At 33.8% G+C, this 21,812-nt stretch overlaps 1 protein-coding gene across 1 annotated transcript; it reads left to right on the top strand.

Moving 5' to 3' along the window:
* Nucleotides 1-10,057: 10,057 nt before the first annotated feature.
* Nucleotides 10,058-11,519, top strand: LOC114727559 (F-box/kelch-repeat protein At1g23390-like). Its single transcript, XM_028914262.1, has one exon. It carries the CDS (start codon nt 10,131-10,133, stop codon nt 11,271-11,273), a length of 1,143 nt encoding a protein of 380 aa, XP_028770095.1. The 5' UTR covers nt 10,058-10,130; the 3' UTR covers nt 11,274-11,519.
* The last annotated feature ends 10,293 nt before the right edge of the window (nt 11,520-21,812 follow it).

The following is a 21,812-nucleotide window of genomic DNA, read 5'->3' as shown; positions in this document are numbered from 1 at the left end:
AATCATCTTTCTTAATACCTCCTCTCCCTCTTCTACTTGATCATGGTTGAGGGGGTATCCATAGGGGTAATTTAGATAAAATTGATAAATATGAAAAATGGGTCTTATATTTATGACCAAAACCAACTCAAGAATTGAGTCCTATATTAAGGATCGGAGGAGTATATAACTATATGGATCATATATTCATACATAATTTCTTTATTTTTATAGAAATAGACTACTCCTTTTTGATGTCATAATCCAGTTCATAAATTATATGATCTTTTGCAAAAAGAAAATTCTTAACTCTAGGAATTAATGACACGCGTGGAGTCAAGATTCGAAAGTGAGACAGTTGAGACTAAAAGTTTGCATAAATATTGAGCAGCCAATCGATTTCTTAACATTATGCTTGAGAAAGATTTAAAAAACACGGTTCGTGTGATTAAGTTGCAAAGTCCCAACACATAATGTGTAATCCCTCCCTCTCTTGTTACAAGATCTAATTTTTTGAATGAATATATCCCTTTTTATAAGATTTTTTTTTAATTTGTCTGAATATTTAATACAATATTATCTATTTTACTTCTAACTTAATGTATTTAATACATTCTCTTTCTTTATTTATCTCATTATTACTCTCTCACATTTATCCATTTATATATAAGGGTATATTTAAAAAAAAACTATATTTATTACGTATTAATTGCTTTTAACTAATTTTAACTGTTTTCTTAAACCACACAATTTAATTAATAGAATTTTAAAATAAGGGACAGAGTAGTAATCTTCTCAATTCACAACATAAGTCGCTTTAAAGGAATGGTTTGATTCAAAATATAACTCACTTAAAAAGTAATTAATACATATTTGCCAATTTTGCTGCAACCAATATTTAAATATAATTTTTTTGTATTTTTTTCCTCTACTCCACAATTTCATTTAATATAGGCAACGTTAAAAAATTCAATTTAAAACAGATTTAATGATCTAACTATAATTTTTTCTTTAAATAAATTAGTTAAAAAAATTTATTAGCTTTAGTACTAAATATAAGAGATAATTGACTAATTTGAGAAGATTAAAAAAATAAGTTAAGTTAGTTATTTGTAATAAATAAGTGTTGTCTTTTCTAAAATATCCTTACTAATCAAATTTATTAGCTAGAAAAACTACATTAGAAATAAATAAATAAATATCAAAAATAAAATAAATTAAAATTTTATATTTAAAATTAAAATAAAAATCAAACAAAATTTTATATTAAAAATAAGAGGAAGCACGTTGTAAATCTTTCGGCCTATAATATTAAGAAAATTGAAAACTTATTGTGGAACTATGACCCCACTAGTCGCCGCCCACAGCCCTAATTAATGATGCAAGTGCTGAACAATATTGTGCTAAGAGGTGACAACTGACAAGCGGTGCCCTAATGGGCCATGCTTCTAGAAATAACGCACATTCTCCTTTTGTTTTTCCAAAGCAGCCAGACGCACAGGCCCCCTTTCATAAACGACAAATGGTCAAAACAAAATCCAAGAGGCCAGAGTAAATACTATTAATATAATGAAATTTTAAAATAGTAATAAAAATCTAACATAATATCTTCTTTTTTTTTAATTGATAGTCGAATGAATCTCCTCCTTCTAGCTGCTTCTTTTTCACAGTTCGCCCCATTAAGATTGGATCTCTAGTAATTTTTAGTAATTAAATTTATTTCATTATAGTGTGTATATATATGGATTACATTTTATGATTATTACCTAAGTCAGTGTTCGTGGCATGTCATGCCCATTCAAACAGGAAGCATGACATGTCAAAAAGCAATGCATGACCTCTGCGGCAATTAAGTGTTTGTTCATTGTTAATGGAATATAGATAGAAATATTTCAATCTATTTCATAAATAATGGACTCAATTATTTATATGTATTATAATTACACTTTTAATCATATAATTATAATTTACTCCCTATTTGTACTTGGATTATTTTTAAGGTGAAAACGATGGGGATTGGCGGGGACAATTAACTAGGATAGACGGTGATGACTAATTTACCCTTAATTAATTAAAAGTGATGAATGAAGAAAAGTCTGATGATAGCTTGATGCAGGTAGGACAGGTTTGAGTGGGGATTAGATTAAAGTAGTATTGTTAATATTGTCTTCCCATTCCCACTAACAACTCTAAAATTTCCATCATAATTTTTTTATGGACTTGAAGTTGTTTGTCTATTCACTGCCATGTCTTTTTTTTTTTATAATCTTTCTCTGCCCCATTTTTAAAAAATAACCTTCTAATTCCAAAGTACTCCTTAATCCTTAATATAAGATCCATTTAACTAATTTGATTAGATTAAGAAAGTTAGGTCAGTTAATTAATTATAAAAAATGTGACACGTTTTTCCTAAAATGCTATAATTATTTTTCTTAATACCCCTCTTCCTCTTTTACTTGATTATGATTGAGGGAGTATTCATAGGGATAATTTAGAGAAAATTGATAAATATGAGAAATGAGTCTCATATTTAGAACTAAAACTAACTCAACAATTAAGTCCTATATTAAGGATCGGAGGAGTACTTATTTTTGTACTTTGAAATTTTCACAGACTTCGATCCCTTTAGTATTAGTAAAAATTTCAACAACATATTGTCAATTAATTAGTGAACAATATGATAAAATCTTATATCAATGTCAACAATGGCTGCCCACCGACACAACCACTTCGAAAACATGCATTTGTGTGGGTATTTAAACTTTAAAAATAATTTTCTGAATTAATTAACTTTATTAGCACATCAAATAAGAAGGTAAAAATGAGAGGGAGTGAAAAACATTATTCACATTTATGAAAGTTGAAGTGAGTCTCACTTCAGTCTATCTCTTTATTTTTATTCTTATACAGTTTTATCTATGCCATTATTAAATTAAATTGACTATTACCTTAGCCTAAATCTTACTATTATTCGTTTCAATAAAAATATCTTTTTTATGAAAAGTCAAATATCTTAACCAAATTACAACATATAATTTATAGTATGAGTTCGAATTGTATTACCCAGCTGAAAATATCATTGGTAGGCAGTTTATAACTATTTTTATAAGTGGTCATTGAGCTTTAATCGGGGCGGTTTTGTAGAATATAACTTATCTAAACTTTTATTCGCATAAAAATTTATTTTTATTTTTAATATAAGAACTTGTTAATTAATTTATGCAAATTAAAAAAAACTATTTAAATTAGTTATTTGTAACAAAATGTGTGTATAAAAATCTGTCTTCCTGTTGTTGCTAATTTACTGAAAATAAAATAATTAATTATTTGTATGATCTGTGCTATCACAAAAAATTTAATATTAGTGATATACCAATCTTTTTTATTTGTTACACACACATATAGATCTTATAAGAATCTTCTTTAGAAAAGTAAAATTTATTATAAGATTAACAAGATCCGAGGTATATTTCATTTTAGGTGACCTCTAATTAAATTATCCTCAAAAGCTGGTTGATTTGTTTGAATAATAAGGTAAGACGGGTACTTCAAACACATCTAGAAGAAAGGCCCTCAAACGATATTTAGGGTTATATGGCTCCAATCCTTGGCGGACCTATATATGCTATTTGTGACGGTGGGCACCTTCACCCCCCCCCCCCAAACTTAAAAAATTATACTCTTCTAGTCTTAAATATAAAATTTTTATAGTATAAATTTAGAGGTGTTCAAGACCGGCCCGTCCCGGTCCCGGTCTTATTGGGACGGAACGGATCCGTCCTAAAATTTTTCGGGACGGGACAAACCGGAACGGGACAAAAAAGAGACCGGGACAGGACGGGACACGAGACACGGGACACGGGACGGGGTCGTCCCGTCCCGGTCCCTTTTTTTTATTAATTTTTTTTAATTTTTTATATAATATCATTTTTTTTCATATTTTTTTTAAGATTTGAGACTATTGTATAAAACTAGGGATATATTTATTTAGAGTTTTTATATTTGTTAATGATTTGAGATTATTGATGATTAGAATTTTTAGCAAGTTTTTATTGTGTTAAAAGCTTTTGTTTAGAGTTTTTAATGACTATTATATGTAATATTTTGAGCTTTTGTTTAAGAGTGCCCAAACAAATAAAAAAGATGTTTTTATAAGATTTAAGCTCAAAACAATATAATTAAAAAAAATCAGATTTTTTTAAAAAAATTTTAAAAAAATTTTTAAAAAAATTTCGGGACGTCCTGGTCCCGTCCCGGATCCGTCCCGATGAACAGTAACGGGACAGATTTTCTGTCCCGTGTCCCGGCCCGTCCCGGGGTTGTCTCTCATATTATAAATTGATTAGTTTCAAAATCTGTAATAAATACTACTTCTGGTCCTTGATATAAGATCTTATTTGACTTTTATTTTGGTTCTAATTAAATATAAGACCCCAATCCACTTTGTCTCTCATATTTATATATATTTTTTTCAAAGTAATCCTTTTAACAATGATAGTTTTAGCCAATACACTTAATTAATAAGGATATTTTAGGAAAGACAACATCTATTTAGGACAAATAACTAACTCAACTTATTTTTTTAATCTCTTCAAATTAGTCAACTAGCTCTTATAATTAAGACCGGAGGTAGCATGTTCCAATACTAAGTCACCTCAAAGTATGGCTTTTTAGCGATTTCTGACTCATATTATTGTTTATATGTCGGGTTAGGAGCCATCCATTAGAAAGCACAAGCTAGTTTTATCTAACAACAATTGTCAAAATTTACAATAAAATATTAGAAAATCATAAAAAATGCGAATTGTCGTGACATACTTTCGCGCAAGACATACAAGCGGCGGCGATGGAAGAGGGAAGGGGCTGAGCCGTCGCAAAAGAGATGTCGGCCTCAGCTTGTTTCGTGGATAGCTCTCTTTTGGCGTACCTCGGGCGACGGGGAACTCAATTGCCGATGACAATTTTCCGTACAAGTTTGCCATTGGACAATATTAAACCACATATGTTGATGTGCATTCCTATTTTTACTCAAAATATGTCTCAAACAGCCAATAATGTAACTAGGATTAATAGCAATATCATTTTTATTCTAATTTTAAACACTTACGAATAATTTTGCACCCGAAAAAATATATAATACTCTATAATATTTGATGCACATTACGTTTATCTGACTATGGGGGCGCATATTCTTTTAATTTTCTTTATCTTTGATTGCCGACTTTCTAGACACTTAATGATTAATAATTGGGAAAATTAGAGAGAGGGACCAGGTGAAAATGATATTTATTAAAAAAGATCTTAAAAATTTTAATTATTTAAAAAGATCAGATATTAAAATATAAATTTAAAAAGACTAAAATCACCCTTATTCACACAATAACCCTTATATTCTCTCACCACGTCCTATAATTTTCATATTGTTTAGTAGAATAATTACTCCTCTGATCCTAAATATAAAAATCTTTAGGTAGTATAAATTACACTACAAAAAATTCTTATATTTATGACTGGAGGAATACAATTGATTTCAAACTAATTTAAATTTCAAAGTCAAACACTGATTCTAATTAATTAAATTAATAGTCAACACTAGTTAATTTATTTTTCCATTTTTTTTAATAATTTTTTGTAGGCTTCCTAAAATATGAATTGAATAGTAAATTTCTACCACTCACAGAGAAAAAAGTTGTTCCATATTTTTCTTATCCATTTTATACTATTATTTGTCATAATAAAAGTAGTGATAATAAGTTAAGTAAGAAAATTCAAGTTTAAACCTACACGATTTTTTTATTCTTATTAATTATGGATGAGTTATATATTATTTATTATTATATCAATTTTTTGAATTTTAATTCAACTATATGATTTTGATTGGCTCATTATTCAAGAAGTCCAGAAAAAGAGTTTATTTTTTTTAAAAAAATGATGGACAAATAAATTAATTAGTGTTACTTATTAATTGAATTTAATTTAGTTAGTTAGAGTTGTTTCGTGCTTTGTAATTCCAATTAGCTTGAATAAAATTTAAGTATTTTGTTAAAAAAAAAAAGAAGAAAATTATAGGATGTGGTGAGAGGTGACATATGAAATTTTGTTAAAGGCAAATTGGTAATTTTGTCCCTTAATGATTTTATCATCTGTCCCGCAAATTACCAAAAGAGTCAAACTTTTTCCCCCGTTTTACGCGTCATCACTATTCACTGGGAGTAATGTTCCTGGGGGCAATTATTAGTCCTTCAACTCATGGTAGATTGGTTGCTTGGCCAACATCATCATGTTCGCCATCATTCGCCGATTTTAAGTTACTATAAATCTTCTAGTTAATATATCCATCATTAAAAATAGTTTTGCCAACGACTAATCACACGCACACTCTCTCATCCATAAAATAGGAAGTCTTTTAAAAAAAAAAATTATGGTCTAAAATATGTACAAGAAGTTATGAAGATAATTAATGACATTTTTTTTACTTTTTATTCCTATTAATTATGAGAGAGAGTTTTAAATGTAAGAAAAATAGGTGAGAAATTAGAGATAATAAAAGTGTGTTTAAAAATATATTTTATTACTTTCCAATTATATTTTTAAGGGGAAAATAATTTTTTTTATCATTTTAAAACACATTTAATGATTTACTTACCATTTCTTGATTTGCTAGAAAACTTAATCAACTTCTTAATTATCTTACGGACCAAAGGGAGGGACTATATCTAATACTCTCTCTGTCTTTTTTTATAAGTAACATTAGATTAAATCATGTATATCAAAAAGTTTGTTAAAATTAATTAAAGACAATAAATGTGTAAAAATTAAAATTTTCTGTCTCTAAAATACTCTTACTTGTAATAAAGAGAATTACCAAAGAGAGAGAATGTGTGATGAAAAGAGATTATATTAAAATATAATCTTCAAAGCATGTATTATCTAGAAAATGATGTTTTGAGAAACAAAAAATAAATATATTAACTATTAAAATAAATTTTTAAAAAATTTAAAATAATTTACAAATATTACTTATATTTAGAGACAAGGAGAAAATAGTGATTGTTTAAAATGTAAAAGAGAATGTATGAGAGAACAATAATGCAATTAAGTAAAGATAAAATTGATAAAATGCATTTAATGCTTTGATAACTCTAAATTAAATCTTATAAAAAACAAAATTAATTAAAAGTTTGGATGTTTTAAAAATGATAGGAAGAAGTATAAGCACTATATATGAATCTTTTTCCTCTTTCTTGGCCAAAGGGGATAAATTTTTTTACAAAAGCGGTGGAGGTAGAATTTGATCCCACTCCCAAATGATTATTTGAGCTAACAAAATTAGTGGTAACCATTGAGCCACTAATGGCATCATAACAAAATAATACCCAAAAAAAATATAAGTTAACTTATTTACTTTAACTTCATGTCATAACAACACTTTATTTAGGAATAAGAAGTCTTAATTGTGAAATAATAAGTTTTGAGTTAGAATTAACAACACTTTTTTTTTCCTGATACATAATATGTGATGTAGGATAGTAATTCATTTGAGAAGAAATTCCCCCCCCCCCCCAATAATCTACATTGACATAACAAGTATGAATGCAAAATAACCAAAAAAGACTTTTTAATTAACCAAAAAGTATAAAATTACCAAAATAAATTAAAAAGTATTTTAAATGTATTTTTGTAAATTTTGGTAATTAAAAATTCATAATGAGGACTTTATCTATAATTTTGTATTGTGCTAAAAACAAATTAGTATTTTTACTTCATAATATTTATATTATTTATAATTTTTAAAAAGTGTTTTAATTTATAATGAGTTATATAGATATAATTATACTTTTTAATCTATATATCAAACCTTTCACTAATTTTGATTCATCATATTATGAGAAACTAATCCCAACTCTTTTGCCAAACCATTAATTAATACTCGTCATTTTAATAAGACAACTTTTAACACACTCGTGATCATGCATTTCAAACACAAATTTTTCAAATCAAAAGCATGCGATTTCCAAAGAATTGTTGACTATATTTAAAGTTAATTAAAAAAAACTATTCCCTACTTGATAAATTCGTCAACCAATTCATGTTTAGTGAAATTAAAGTATTTAGCTTGAGCTTGGATGTCCCAACACCAAATATTATACTAGCATATGGGTATTATATCTTTTATATTCAAGCATAAATGTATTCAACTAGAAAATAATAATTAAAAAAATGTGGCCATGTGTGATTTTGTTTATTTTAGACCACTTGTTTTTTTTTTTAACTTCGTTCTCAATATATTATATATAGTCGCCGCTTATTTATTTTTATAAATATGAATATGAAGAACTCGAATTAGACATTATTACTTGAATAAATATATATTTTTTGAAAAATATATAATTTTTACTAAAAACATTTTTGTTATATATTTATGTAACATATTAAGTAGAAGCAAAGTTTTGAACAAATCAATCAATCAATTATCTAGAAGATGTAAATACCTAACCCACTTCACCCAAAGTACAGACTCATTCTTGTTGCATTTGCTTGGGGTGTACTTTATAAATTCGCTTGGACCATCCTAAAAATCTTTTACTTTTTCTTAAAGCTTAAAGTAAAAACTTTTGATGCCCCTCAGTGAATTTGTTCTTTTTTTTTTAAAAAAAAAAGAATTAGAAAGGAACGCATTAGTAGACCGAAGTACTAAGTAGGGCTGCATATGGGCAGGGTTGGGCAGGGTGGGACCCTTGCCTGATGCCCAGCCTGAAGAATGAACGAGCTGGAAAATGCAGCCCGTTGCCCAGCCCTGCCCATGAAAAGCTCTAATAAATCTGGGCTGGGCAAATGCGGGCGGGTTTCTAGGCCTAACAAGTCGGTATACTATATTAATTAACTAATTATTTATATCCTTCTAAATAATCTAATGTAACTTTATTAAAATGGAAACTTGGCCTTAATTTTGTTATTACTAATTAATATACTATGAAGCTACTTTTTGTAGTAGCTAAGAGGAGTGGACTATGACAAAAAACGTTGTTAGTATATTTTATTAAACTTAATTATTTTTCTAGTTTCCAACTATCAAAATCATTCAAAAATAAATAAGTATAATGAATACTGAATATTGATACAACAATGCATTTGATTTAGGAAATAAATATGAGGCAATAAAATATATATAAATAAAATTATATATATTTTTGCGGGCAGGGCCAAATGGGCAGGGCAGCATACCGTGCCCAATGCCCAGCCCAGCCCAACAGTTTGTCCAGCCCGAACATGCCCAATAGTTCTTTCGGGCCATTTTTTTTAGGACGGGTTGGGCATTTTTTTGCGGGCTTGGGCGGGCATAGCGGGCTATTGGGTTTCATGAACACCCCTAGTACTAAGCATCAAATCCATGATCTGCCCAAAGAAAAGCACTCATGTCATTAAATTACATATAAATATATAAATGTACATTCATCTAAATTTAATTATATACAAATACAAATAATATTAAGTGACGAGGGTTATGAATTTATTTAAATCCATATTTATTACATATTGCAAATGTACCCCTCTGTAACTTATTTTTTGCTTTTTTGGGGCCTCTTTCCCCTTGTATTCCTTGATTTACTTTAGATTTCTTTTAACAACTCTAAATGTCTATGTCGTATTTCATCATTAACATAATTACTCCGTTACAATTATGCATAATACAAAAACTTTGAACTCCGTTATTAATTTTTTATTTTAGATAGCAATTTATAATGAATTTATATTTTTCTCAATTCTCATGCTCAATAAGTCAATATGCATTGAATTGGAAGAGATGCGTAAATGCTAATAAAAAAAAAGAAATAAAATTTTAAATTTCAACGCTATCAGTTGCCATAATTCTGACAGTTATAGGTTCGTTTGTGCAAATGACAGGTACACCTTTAAAAATAAAATGATGAAAAATAGGTCAATGAGAACACCGGAAAAATTTTTCCAAAGCACAAATAATTTTTTTGAGAGAGAGAGAGAGCAAACACGTGGCACACAATGACTGGAAACGTGCCACCTGTCACTTTCGATTCTCCGTTATATAAAGCGCTCAAATACTCCTTTCCCCTCTCGCCCTCATCCCACGCTCTGGAACAAGCCATTGAAACAGAGTAAAGTTACGGTACGCCATGGCCACTGAACCAGAAAGGGAAGCAGAGGCTCCTATCCATGGAGATATCTTAGAGTCCATTCTCTCTCACGTGCCTCTCATCGATCTCGCTCCCGTACTCCACGTGTCAAAATCCTGGAACCGCGCCGCATCCTCCTCCCTTGCTCATCTGAACCCCATCAAGCCCTGGCTCATGGTCTACACGCATACTAGCAGAACCCCGCATGTGATCACCACGCACGCTTACGACCCTCGCTCCCGAGCGTGGGTTGAGATTCGCGAGCCCTCCTCCGCTAGACCCACCGTCGCCTCGCTCCGGTCGTCACCCTCATCACTACTCTACATGCTCTCTTCTACCGCCTTCGCCTTCTCCTTCGACCCAATCCACCTCACCTGGCACCATGCCGACGCCCCGCGCGTGTGTCGAACGGATCCGATCGTCGCCCTCGTGGGTCACCACATAGTCGTCGCCGGTGGCACGTGCGAGTTCGAGGACGACCCGCTCGCGGTGGAGATGTACGATTTGCGGACGCGAACCTGGGAGACTTGTCAGTCTATGCCTGCGATCCTGAAGGGCTCCACAACCTCCACGTGGCTGTCCGTCGCCGTCCAGGGCCACAGGATGCATGTGACGGAGAAAATCTCCGGCGTGACCCACTCCTTCGATCCCCATACGAACACGTGGCAAGGACCCTACGACCTGCGGCCCGACCAGAGCGTGTATTCCAGCATCACCGGAACACTGCGCGACCGTCTGATTCTCGCGGGACTAATCGGAGAAGAGGCGGACGTGAAGGGAGTGAAATTGTGGGAAGCGAGAGGCGAATTGGGATCGGAATCGAAGCTGGGGTGCGAGGAAATGTGTGAGATGCCGAAGGAGATGGTGAAGAAGCTGAAGGGAGAAGCAGGGTGGGTTTCGTCAATATCGATGTGGACAATGGGGGATTCAGTGTACATGTACAACCCGTCGGAGCCGGAGTGGGTGATATCCTGCGAGATGGTGGCCGGAATCTGGAAATGGGAGAGCGTGGAGAACGAGGCGGTGAGAGAAGGAGGACGATTACAGAGGATGGTGGTTGGGGTGGGTGAAGTGAGAATGGAGGATTTGCAGAAAGGGATGAGAGAGAATCGGAACTTCGCTTTGAAGCAAAGAAAAAGTTGAATTGGTGAAGAACAAGTAAGAAATTATAAGGACATGAACATGAGTGAGTAGTGATATTGACGTCGGTGGAAAGATGGAAAGTGGATTGTCCATAGAAGTAGAACTTGCAGCTGAGTGTTGTACTTGACTTCTTTTACCTAGGTTTTGTTTTGTTTGGCGCATGTTACAAAGCTGTTTTAGTGAGATTGACATGAGATTTAGGGCAAATGTTAACTTGATTTGCTTAAGAAAGCAAATCGAACTAAATTTTGTCTCAAGCTTTTTATTGTTGTATTTACAACTTTGGAGGAATGAAATTGCAGAATTTATATAAAATAGCATGAAAATCACAAAAAACAAAAGAAAGGTAGGGTTTTTTTTAAATATTAATTACATTAATTATATAGATTAATCTTGTAATTAGGATGATTGGCATTTCTTCACTATAAAGCTTGAAAAGCGAGGTAATATTAATTTACTACATCTGATTTTTAATATAAAAGATTTGAATAGATCAAAAAATTTAATTAATTTAATTATTTGTAATAAATAAGTGTTATCTTTTCTAAAATGTTTTTACTAATTAAGTGTATTAGTTATAATTACTATTAGTATAAAGACTACTTTGAGAAAAAAATAGATAAACATGAGAGACAAATAGATTTAGGTCTTATATTTAAAATCAAAATAAAAATTAACCAACGGCAGTTGGGTCTAGCAGAAGAAGCTAATCTCTCACAACGTGACGAATCAAGGTTCGAATCCCCGTTGGAAGAAGTGCCACATTTAGTGTTCGACAGTACTTTGAATATGATTGTTTCTAATAGAAAGATATCTATGTTTTAACAAAAAAAATAAAAATTAAACAAATTTTTATATTAAAAAGCGTAGGTAGTATTTTATAAGCCTATGTCAGATTGTAAGAATGTTTTGATATGTGCGCGTATAAATGTGGATAAAAATAATTATTATTTGGTGACAATCTATGTTTATATTAAGAAACAATAAGTAAAGTACGTTGTATTTAAGATTTTCAAAATTATACGTTGCACTTGGTCTGCTCACACTGTTTTTACATCTAATTTTAAGGTATCTACACATTGATTAAAAAATCTAATTAATATTTTAAAATCATTTCTAACTTTAGTAGTATGCGTTTACTAGATGTAATTTGCTTTCTACATTTGGAAATTATGCTCAATTAAAAAAATATGGATATATTTAAACAAATATTAATTAATATGCGGCCTCACGCTTCATTAGCCATGAATAAATTGGGGAAAAAAAAAAGATAATAAAAACAAAACTTTTACTTAAAGAAGACAAAATTTTTTTTAAAAAAGGGAGGGAGTAATAAACTATAGCTTAAGAAGAATTAAGTTAATTGCAGCTTATATAATTTAATACATCTTATTATAACTATAATGTTATGTGTAGATATATTATCCGGAAGTACATCTCATTTGAATATGATATACTTACCATGTTTAGCCTAGAATAATATTTAACCGTTGAGCAATAACTATAATCTAACTATATATATATAAGTATTTTAGATAGATTATATAACAAATACTATAATTAAATAATTTAATAAATTTCTCAATCTTTTCAAATTAGCTAATTGAATTTTATATTAAGAACCGGAAGTAGTATATTAATGTATAAGTGAGACAAATTAATTTTAAAAAAAACAATAAATACAAGTACTTTAAAGCAATTCACTAACTCCATTAATCTTCATAAATTAATCAATTGGGCCTCATTAAGAATTGGAGCTAGTAATTCAAATTTCAAATAATAGGAACAAGATTCAAAAGGATTATAATAGATATGTATTGGCCAAAAATAAAAACATACAAAACAAATTAAAACAAGACCATATCTAAATTTACAGGGGTGCTTTTATTTTTAGAAAACTTGTTTGTTCCGTCGGGATGATAGCCGACCATAATATATTGTTTGATCAAAGACCTTGTCTGTATGATATTGATAGTAATCTAATTAATTATCATAGGTATTAAAGTATGTATTGAATTTGTAGTTCGTTGATCAATAAATAGACTTAGCTCAGATTTTGATTTGATTTTTTTTTTTGGGGTAAAAGATCTTGATTTTATTTGCAGTAGTTGTAACTACTGAAATTTTATGTTAAATTTTTTGACCACCGACTTTTATGTTAAATTAAAAGACGTTACTTTTGGAACCATATTCATAAAAAATTAACACGCCATTGCACAGTCAAATTCAGAATGCTGATCAACTTAAAAGCCGCTTAATTTTTTTTCACCTGAAAAAAGCTGCTTAATAAATCTGGATAGATTAAGAAAGTGAGTTAATTATAATACATGCAATATGATCTTTCTAAAATATCTATACATAATCTTTTATTTTTTTTCTTACCAAAATTAGAATATATACCAGTTTATAAGTTATATAAATTAACGTAGAGAACGTGATAAATATGATAGATAAAATAAATTAAAATTTTGTATTTATAATACAATTTGATGTTTAATTAGTTTTTATATTAAGAACGGGATAGAGTATTTCCTAATTATGAAATTGTGTTGTCCAATGAAAATAAAATATACTGTATTTAGTGTTTTCCTAATTATTCGACTATAATTGACAGAATATTGATTTTTTTTTGGCTAAAGATAAAATATTGAATTTGAAATTTGTAAATTAAAAATGATAGAATGATTAACTAATTTAGATATTGACAATGTTTAAATTTTAATTTGGTGAATAATGCTAAGTACATCAGTGTTGTGGAGGGCAAAAAGAGAAAAGAGGAAAAGATGTGAGATGAAGAGGGATTTAGTATTGTTAACTTTTGTGCATAAATGAAATTTATGAAACCAGAAAATATTTATATATATGCATATGTCATCATAAATGGCCACACATGTAGCTTCCTATGACACTGACCACTCAATGCTACCCCATCTCTTTTAGATAAGGACGGAGCACCTTCTAAAACCATCCGATTCAAATCACGCTTATATCATAAATTTGCCTCAATAATATTAAATATTACATATGAAAAATCCACCAATAATAATAATAATAATAACAACAATAACAATAATAATAATAATAACAATATTGCTTTTTCATTAATTTTTTCTTCATTTAATTTTCATGTTTTTATCTAAATTGATTGTGCATTAAATGCAAGTATATGCTTGCATTCATTTTAGCTTTTATTCCCTAACCAACTCAAAAATAGCCACATCAAATATTGAAATATCGAATTGTTTAAAAAGTTAATACAAATAATATTGTTCTATTTTTATATGTATTTATTTTTATACAAGTAAATGAGGCCTCAAACAGCTAGCTTTACAGAGTTTGAAATAAGCCACACCATTTAAAACTTATTTTTGTTTTTTGCCAGCACATCATCTTAAACTTATGAAAAATACGACTCTCCATAAATTTTTTGCCCCGATAATATTAGTTAATATTGATATTGATTAAAAAATTTAAAGCATTACCACATTTTTCTGGTTGACTACTGATTACTCCGTTTTTTAAAGAAAGAAAATAAAAGTCCCCCACGTTTTAATATATTGAAATCTCCAAAATATTTTGGGCCTCAAAACAAATATCCAGCCCATATCGGCATAACCCATGACAGATTCTTAAAAGGGGCTTCCACATTCAGTTTCCAAGCCTAGGCCTGTGTTTCTTCCTTCATAAAACAAGGCCTTTTTCATTTTTCTCCAAAAAAAACACTGGCCCTCAAAGCTGTCAAACGGGCTGAGCCCATCAGGCCAGCCCGTTTAAGTCTTTTTAAGTGAAGGGCCTGGCTTGTTCCTAGTTGTGCACTATTAAAAAAAAAAGTGAAATCGTCAATAGGAATTAGGTCTGACGAAATATGCTAGTTTATAGAATATGGCGAATAAAAATTTGAATCCCTATTGAAAAAGGTATTCATATTTAGTGCTCGATAGGGTTTCGCAGAGGACTGACTCTAATGAGAAGGATACTGTACTTAGCCCAAAAAAAAAAGAATTATGAAATCCATGCACTCGGGGGTGTTAGCTGAATCGGACCAAGCTAACATAGTCTGATATCCAAGGCTTCAGTCCAGGTAAGGCCACTCATTCTCAACTCATCAACGGGCCACGTTAGGACTCTCAGCTTTGAATACCAGATCTAGGATAACTGGAAAGATTATCACCAAACACTCCTTCATGGATCGTGGTCGGATTCTATTTTCTGATGCACAGGATCCTCTTAAAGAGGCAAGTGCAGAGCATACTTAGAATCTCTGGCGACAGAAGAAAGATATCATAAGTGAGGCTTTCAGAAGAAGAGAGAAATTTAGAGAGAGCTCATGAGGAAAGCACACTAGTATTATACAAGGAAGTCGATACAACTCCTTCTGCCTGTAACTGATGGCAGAGTGGGGTTTATATAGACGCTCGGGGGCACTACATGACAAAGTCCTAATAGTACACCTCATTATGACGGGTAGATGTAATAGTAAACGTCATTATGACTTGACATTTAATAATCACAACTACTAACTACCAACCACTCTCATAATGACACCTAATAATGGCAACTACTCCACTTATTACAAGAGGACGAAATAGACTACAGGACAAACTACTTTAATAAAGTAAAAGTAGATAGCGACATAAAGTAGGATTCTGGCGGGTCCCGCATTATCTTCAGAGTATCCCAAAAGGAGATTTTCTGATGATGATGTTCCCTAGTCTTTATAGATAGGCTCGTGGCTAGGGGATAGGTTCATGATGCCTTCTGGGTCAGGGTCATCTGAGTCATAGTGTCTCCTTGAGCTTCTTGAGTAGTAGTAGTCTTCGAGTTCTGGATCAGGGTCTTCTTGGTTAGGATCCTGGGATTCCCCTGCAAGGAATGGGAGTTGTGGCTGGAAACTTGGCTGAGGGAGATAGAGTCCTTCAGGCTGAGTGAGTTGAATTTGTGAGTCGTTGTCACCGTCATAAGGGTCTTCGGTGGCTTCTGTCGGTGGAGAGACTTGTGACCTATTTGGTGGAGGTCTGACAGCACTCAGGATGAAATCTCTCTGGAATTCTTCAAGTGTTGTGTTGCTGGCAGATGGTGAGTTTGGAGGGAAAGGTCCAAGAGATAGACATGAAGTGTCTTCTCCCGTGTCAGGCTGGTTAAGTGCAGTTAATGTCTTTCCAATTTTTTCCATTAGCAATGCTTCCCTTCTTGGCCATGAGGGGGTGGTGACCTGGAGGATCAGACGGTTGTCTGTGTAGAGCCTCTGGTTAGCACTTATTCCATAGTTCCTGAAAAAGGTATACAGACAGAAAAACCTTTTTTGTTTGGGAGTTGGTAAGTCCCAAATATTATGTTCTTTGAGAATTTTCCAGAGTTTTCCTCTCCAGTAGGGAAGAGGAGCTATCATCTCAAAGAGTGTGGTAAGAGGAGAGTTTTCATTTCTGATGTCATTCAGGTGGTCATGGACGACTACAGCTGAGAAGGCTATGGCACAGGTATAATTGGCTGAGACAGACCAGATGTACCATAAAAGTTCTTCTGGTATGGGTCCTTTGATAATGGGAACAGTGAGGTAAGGAGCATCGGCATCAAAGTGCTGAGGATAAGGGTGGATTCCAGTATCTACAAAAACACGGTGGAGCCAGTAGAACATAGTACTTCTGGCAAGGTTTTGGACATCTGCTGGAGATTCAGGACGGGATCCAGGAGGGAAAATGGTGGCTCTCATTCTGTGAGGCATTTCTGGTTCAGAGATGGTTAGGATGAAAAGAGGTTGAGGTCTGGAGAGTGACAGGAGTTTTGGAGGCTGGGAAACTTTCTGAGGTCTTGTGAGGAAATCTGCTATGATGTTCTGGTGTCCTTTGAGATGATGAACGGTGAATTTATAGCGAGAGAACCAGTCTTTCCATCGGAGTAACTGGCTGTCTGGCAAGGTCTTTCCCTTGGGATCAAGCATTCTTGGAAAAGACGTATTGTCCATTTCTACTCTGAATTGATAAGGACTGAGATGGAAGCTGAACTTCTCGATTCCTCTTTTGACAGCAAGGATCTCCTTGTAGGTAGCATGATAATGCTTTTCTGACTCCTTGAATTGTCCGCTTGCATGTCCACAGTAAAATCTCTTTCCATCTATCTCTTCAATTAAGACAGCTCCCCAAAAGTCATCACTAGCATCAGTCTGGAGGATTCGTAATCCTCTGTCAGGGATCTTTAAAGGAGGTGGTTGCTGTGCAATTCTTTTGAGGGTCTTGACAGCTGAGGTCTGCTCTGTCCCCCACGCGGGAGGATTCTTTTTGAGAAGTTTGGACAGCTGGCTGGTATGATTTGACACATGAGGGATAAAATCCCGAAGATAATTAATAATCCCCAGAAATTGTTGGATTTGCTTTGTGGTGAGATTATCGTCTGGGAATTTGAGTAATTCTTCTGCAATGTGTGGTCCAGGATAATACTGACCATTTTCAAAATGCATTCCAAGAAATTCTATGCTGTTGACACCTATTTCACCTTTCTTTGCCGACAACATAATCCCGTATTTTTCAATTATTTCCCCGAACTGGGTCAATAAAAGTTTATGGGAGTCCTCATCTTTTGAGAAAAGTAAAAGGTCATCAATGTAAATGAGGAGGTTATCAAGCATAGGTTCAAAGATTCTGGTCATGGCCTTTTGGAATAGTGATGGGGCAACCTTAAGCCCAAATGGCATGACAGTCCATTGGTATTGGGCATTTGGAATACAGAAAGCAGTTTTGGGTCGATCTTCTGGGTGGATACCCAATTGCCAAAATCCTGCTTTAAGATCAAACTTGGAAAAGATTTTTGCATCTCTAAGATGGACTGTAAGTGAACTGGGCTTTGGTAAAGGGAATTTGTCATCTTGAAGAAAAATATTAAGAGGCTTATAGTCAATGACTAACCTTTTCTTCCCTCTTTTGATTTCTGATCTTTTTTCAACATAGAATGCCTGACAAGCCCAATTAGATTTTGTTGGTTCAATAAGGCCTTGTTTGAGAAGTGCAGCACATTCCTCTTTAGCGAGCTTGAGATCTTCTGGATTCATTCCTGGATGAGAGGCCTTTGTGGGGCTGATGTCTTCATTTTTCTTGAAGGGGAGTTTTATGAAAAACTCTTGGTTTTTCCATAATGGAAATGGATGAGAGAACTGTTGATGATTATCAGCACAAAACTTGAGAAGATGATCTCGAATATCTTCATATCCTGGTGGTGCCTGTTGGATCTCAAAGAGATTAGGAACTTCAGTATATGCACTAAAGAAATTTTTATATCTAATTCCTTTAGGCAGGACTTGAAGATTCCTAGTATGATTATAAGCATCAAATCCAATAAGAATGTCTTTTCCAGGGAGATCACTACCAAGAACTTTCATCCATAGGACACATCCTGGAAAGAATTGAATACCAATCTTCCTGCGAGTTATCCATTCAATCTTGAAGGGCTTTGAATCAGCAGTAAAGAAAAGTTGATCACAAGGGATCCATGCTTCAGGGGGAAGAATATCAGGATTCATGATGGTTCTGCATGCTCCAGTATCAATAAAGGCAATAACAGGAATTGGCTTTTCATATCTTCCTGGAAGGATATGAATTTTGACATTTGGCTTAAGAGTGACTTTGTTGTGTTCTGACTGAGAAGCCACGGAACCAAGGAAAGGAGACGGATGCACAGGCTGTTCAAGGGAATATAAATACCCTTGAGGACTATCATCTTCTTGAGAAAAGGATTCAGAATCAGTTTCCTCATCTTCAGAGTAAGGAAGAATATATTGTGTCTCTTCATCCTGAGCATCTTGTTCTTCGATCACAGATTCTACATCTTCATCTTCATTGATCATGAGAACAGTCTGCAAATGTTCTAGCATTTTGACATCCTTTTTTGTCTTGTTAGGACAATTTTTTGCAAAATGCCCCTTTTTCTTGCATATGTAGCACCTGTCAGATTTCTTTGAGTAAGGTCTGCGCCTCCTGAAGTATCTCAGGAAAGGCTTTCTGGATCTTCTCCTGGAGTAAGAACCCTTTGGATATCTGAATCGACGATAGTGAGATTTTCTCTTGGTAGAACAAGAGCAATCTTTATCATCCTTGCACTTTATTTTCAGATGTTGTTTCTTGCATGCATGCCTGAGCTTTGACTGTCCTTTCAGCATTCCTTTGAAGAACTTCTGTTGTTCACAGAGCTTATCCACAGTTGCTAATGCCAACTGATATATTTCTCCAATGGAAATGTCAGCCATGTTTCTATGGAGTGCATTGATAGCTCTATGAAGTTCTGGTTGTAATTCATCTGGAAGAGAGGCAATAAAAGTATGCCTGAGATTGACATCATTGGCTCCTCCAAGCATGTAGTATTTTTCAGACATTCTCTGGAAATGTTTCTGCAAGTCTCTTTTGTCTAAAGAGCAGCATTTCATCTCAAAGTATTCTTGGCGATGCCTTTTGTTAATGATCTGGAAGTCACCAATGAATTCCTTATGAATGAGTCCTAGGAGAGTTCCTGCATTATCAACTCTGGCTGCTGCTATCTTCTGGTAATCGCTGAGACTTTGATACCATTCTCTTAATGTTCCTGTTAGTCTTGAGAGAAATTCTGTAAGAACTTCCTCAAGAGTTGCATCATGCCTGGCAAGCTGCAGGTCAATCCATGCTCCGAACTCATGGAGTCTGTCTCTCCATTTTTCCGGAGGGAGATCATCAAAAGTGAACCATGGACCTGTAGTAGGTTTATAGTCTGTTCTTCTTGGCTCAGGTGTTTGAGGAACAGATGGGTCTTCATCAATAGGATCTTCAACTGTGGGATCTGGCTGGACCATTGCTACTTTAGAGATATCAGCATGATATATCTCCGGATCAGAGTTAGAACTGTACTCAATAGAGGAATCAGATTCAGGTTCAGAGGTTCCATCTGTTGATGACTGATCTTTATCCACAGTTTGGAAAGTGGCTATGGTTTTGTTTGGATCTGCAACTTCTTTTCTTTTTTCTCTGTCTGGAGGAGGAGTTTGTTTTGGTGGAGATGATGGTGGAGTTCTTATTACAACTCCTTGAGAGGACGGTGTTGGTTCAATAGGTTTAGTATATGAGGATGATGGGTAGAAAAGTCTTTCAGATGAAGGGAAATGAGGTGGTCGTACTGGAGGTTTGGGAGGAGGGTTTGGTTGGATGGGTGAAAGAGTTGGTTGTCGGGGTTTTCTCAATTGTCTTAAAATAGGATAAGACATTTTGAAAACCTTGCTGTAATCAGATTCTCTGGGATAAGAAGGAGGTGATGCTGGATATGTGGGAGTTGAAAACTAGAGGGGTAAGATGGATAAGGGTCATAGATGGTTTGTGAATGATCTTTAGCTATATCTGACTCGATTCTTTGTAAATCCTTTCGGATTTGTGACAGTTCTTGCTCTTTCCTGGTAAACTCTGGTCCAATGTATCCCTTTTCGATAAATCTCTTCAGATCTGCATCCAGTTGATAAGCCTGAGAAGTTAGAGTCATATAAAGCTGTTTGACTTGATCAGAGACTTGGTCAAGCCTGCTCGTCAGAGTATCAGTTCTGAGAGTCAGCAAGTCAAGCTTTGAATCAATCTTTGTCAGAGTTCTATTCTGGCCGATCGCATTCTGGGTCTGCCAGTTAAGAACTTCTTCTGCTGCTGAGACTGGTCTAGCTTCACCAGTAGGAGAGATTTCTGTTGGAACAGAGAAAGGTCTTGCTGTAACCTTTGTTTCTCTGTTGGTTCTTCTTTCAAGAGGAGGAAAATCCTGCTCATACGGATCCATCATTGCTATACACGGGATGGATTGTTGGATGACAGGAATCACTGGATCTGGCTTCTGTTTAGGGAGGAGATTTTCGTGACCTGTTTCTTTAAGCAGATCATATAGAGATAATCTGTTAGAAGGAACAGTAGAGACAGGAGCCTTCCAGCTTCTAGCTTTCTGCTTCGGACCATGATCATCATCATCATGGTGGCGATGGTGACGTCTGTGGGAACAAGGAGATGTATTCTTCTCCTTTCTCTTCTTTTTTATGGCATATCTGATGGGATAAGACCATCCATCTTCATCTTCATCGTCTGATGCTTCCCACCAGTAAGGTGTATCACACTCACAATCAGGATCACATTCTTCTGGTGCATGATCCCAAATGAAGTGGCCATTTATGTGAGACACATAACATGGCTTGGCATTCTGATCTACCCAAGCAATTGGAGGGTCTCGCTTAGATGGGAGATAGGCTGGAGTGATGGTTAAAATTCGTCCAGAAGGTACAGAAGAACCTTCCTGGCCAGGCTTGGTGAAGACAGTTTTGACTGTGCCGTCTGGAAGTCTTTTTATCTCAGGAGGAGTAGAAGTATGAACATCCCTTTGAACACCATGAAAGTGTTTTTCATAATTGGTGATCCACTCAAGAGGCATCAACTGAGCAAGTTCTTCTTTTGGGATCTGTCGAGGAATCTGGATGATGGAGGTATCATCAGCTCTATCAGAAACCACATAAAGAGCATCTTTAGTGGAGTTTGGAAAATGAAGATCAAGAGCATGATTCTG

The sequence above is a fragment of the Neltuma alba genome, unplaced genomic scaffold, assembly GCF_004799145.2.
Source record: "Neltuma alba isolate B1F8T4 unplaced genomic scaffold, ASM479914v2 tig00002446_pilon, whole genome shotgun sequence".
NCBI classification, from domain to species: Eukaryota; Viridiplantae; Streptophyta; class Magnoliopsida; order Fabales; family Fabaceae; genus Neltuma; species Neltuma alba.
The sequence above is the reverse complement of the archived record's forward strand: the minus strand, read 5'-3'. Positions and strand labels throughout refer to the sequence as shown.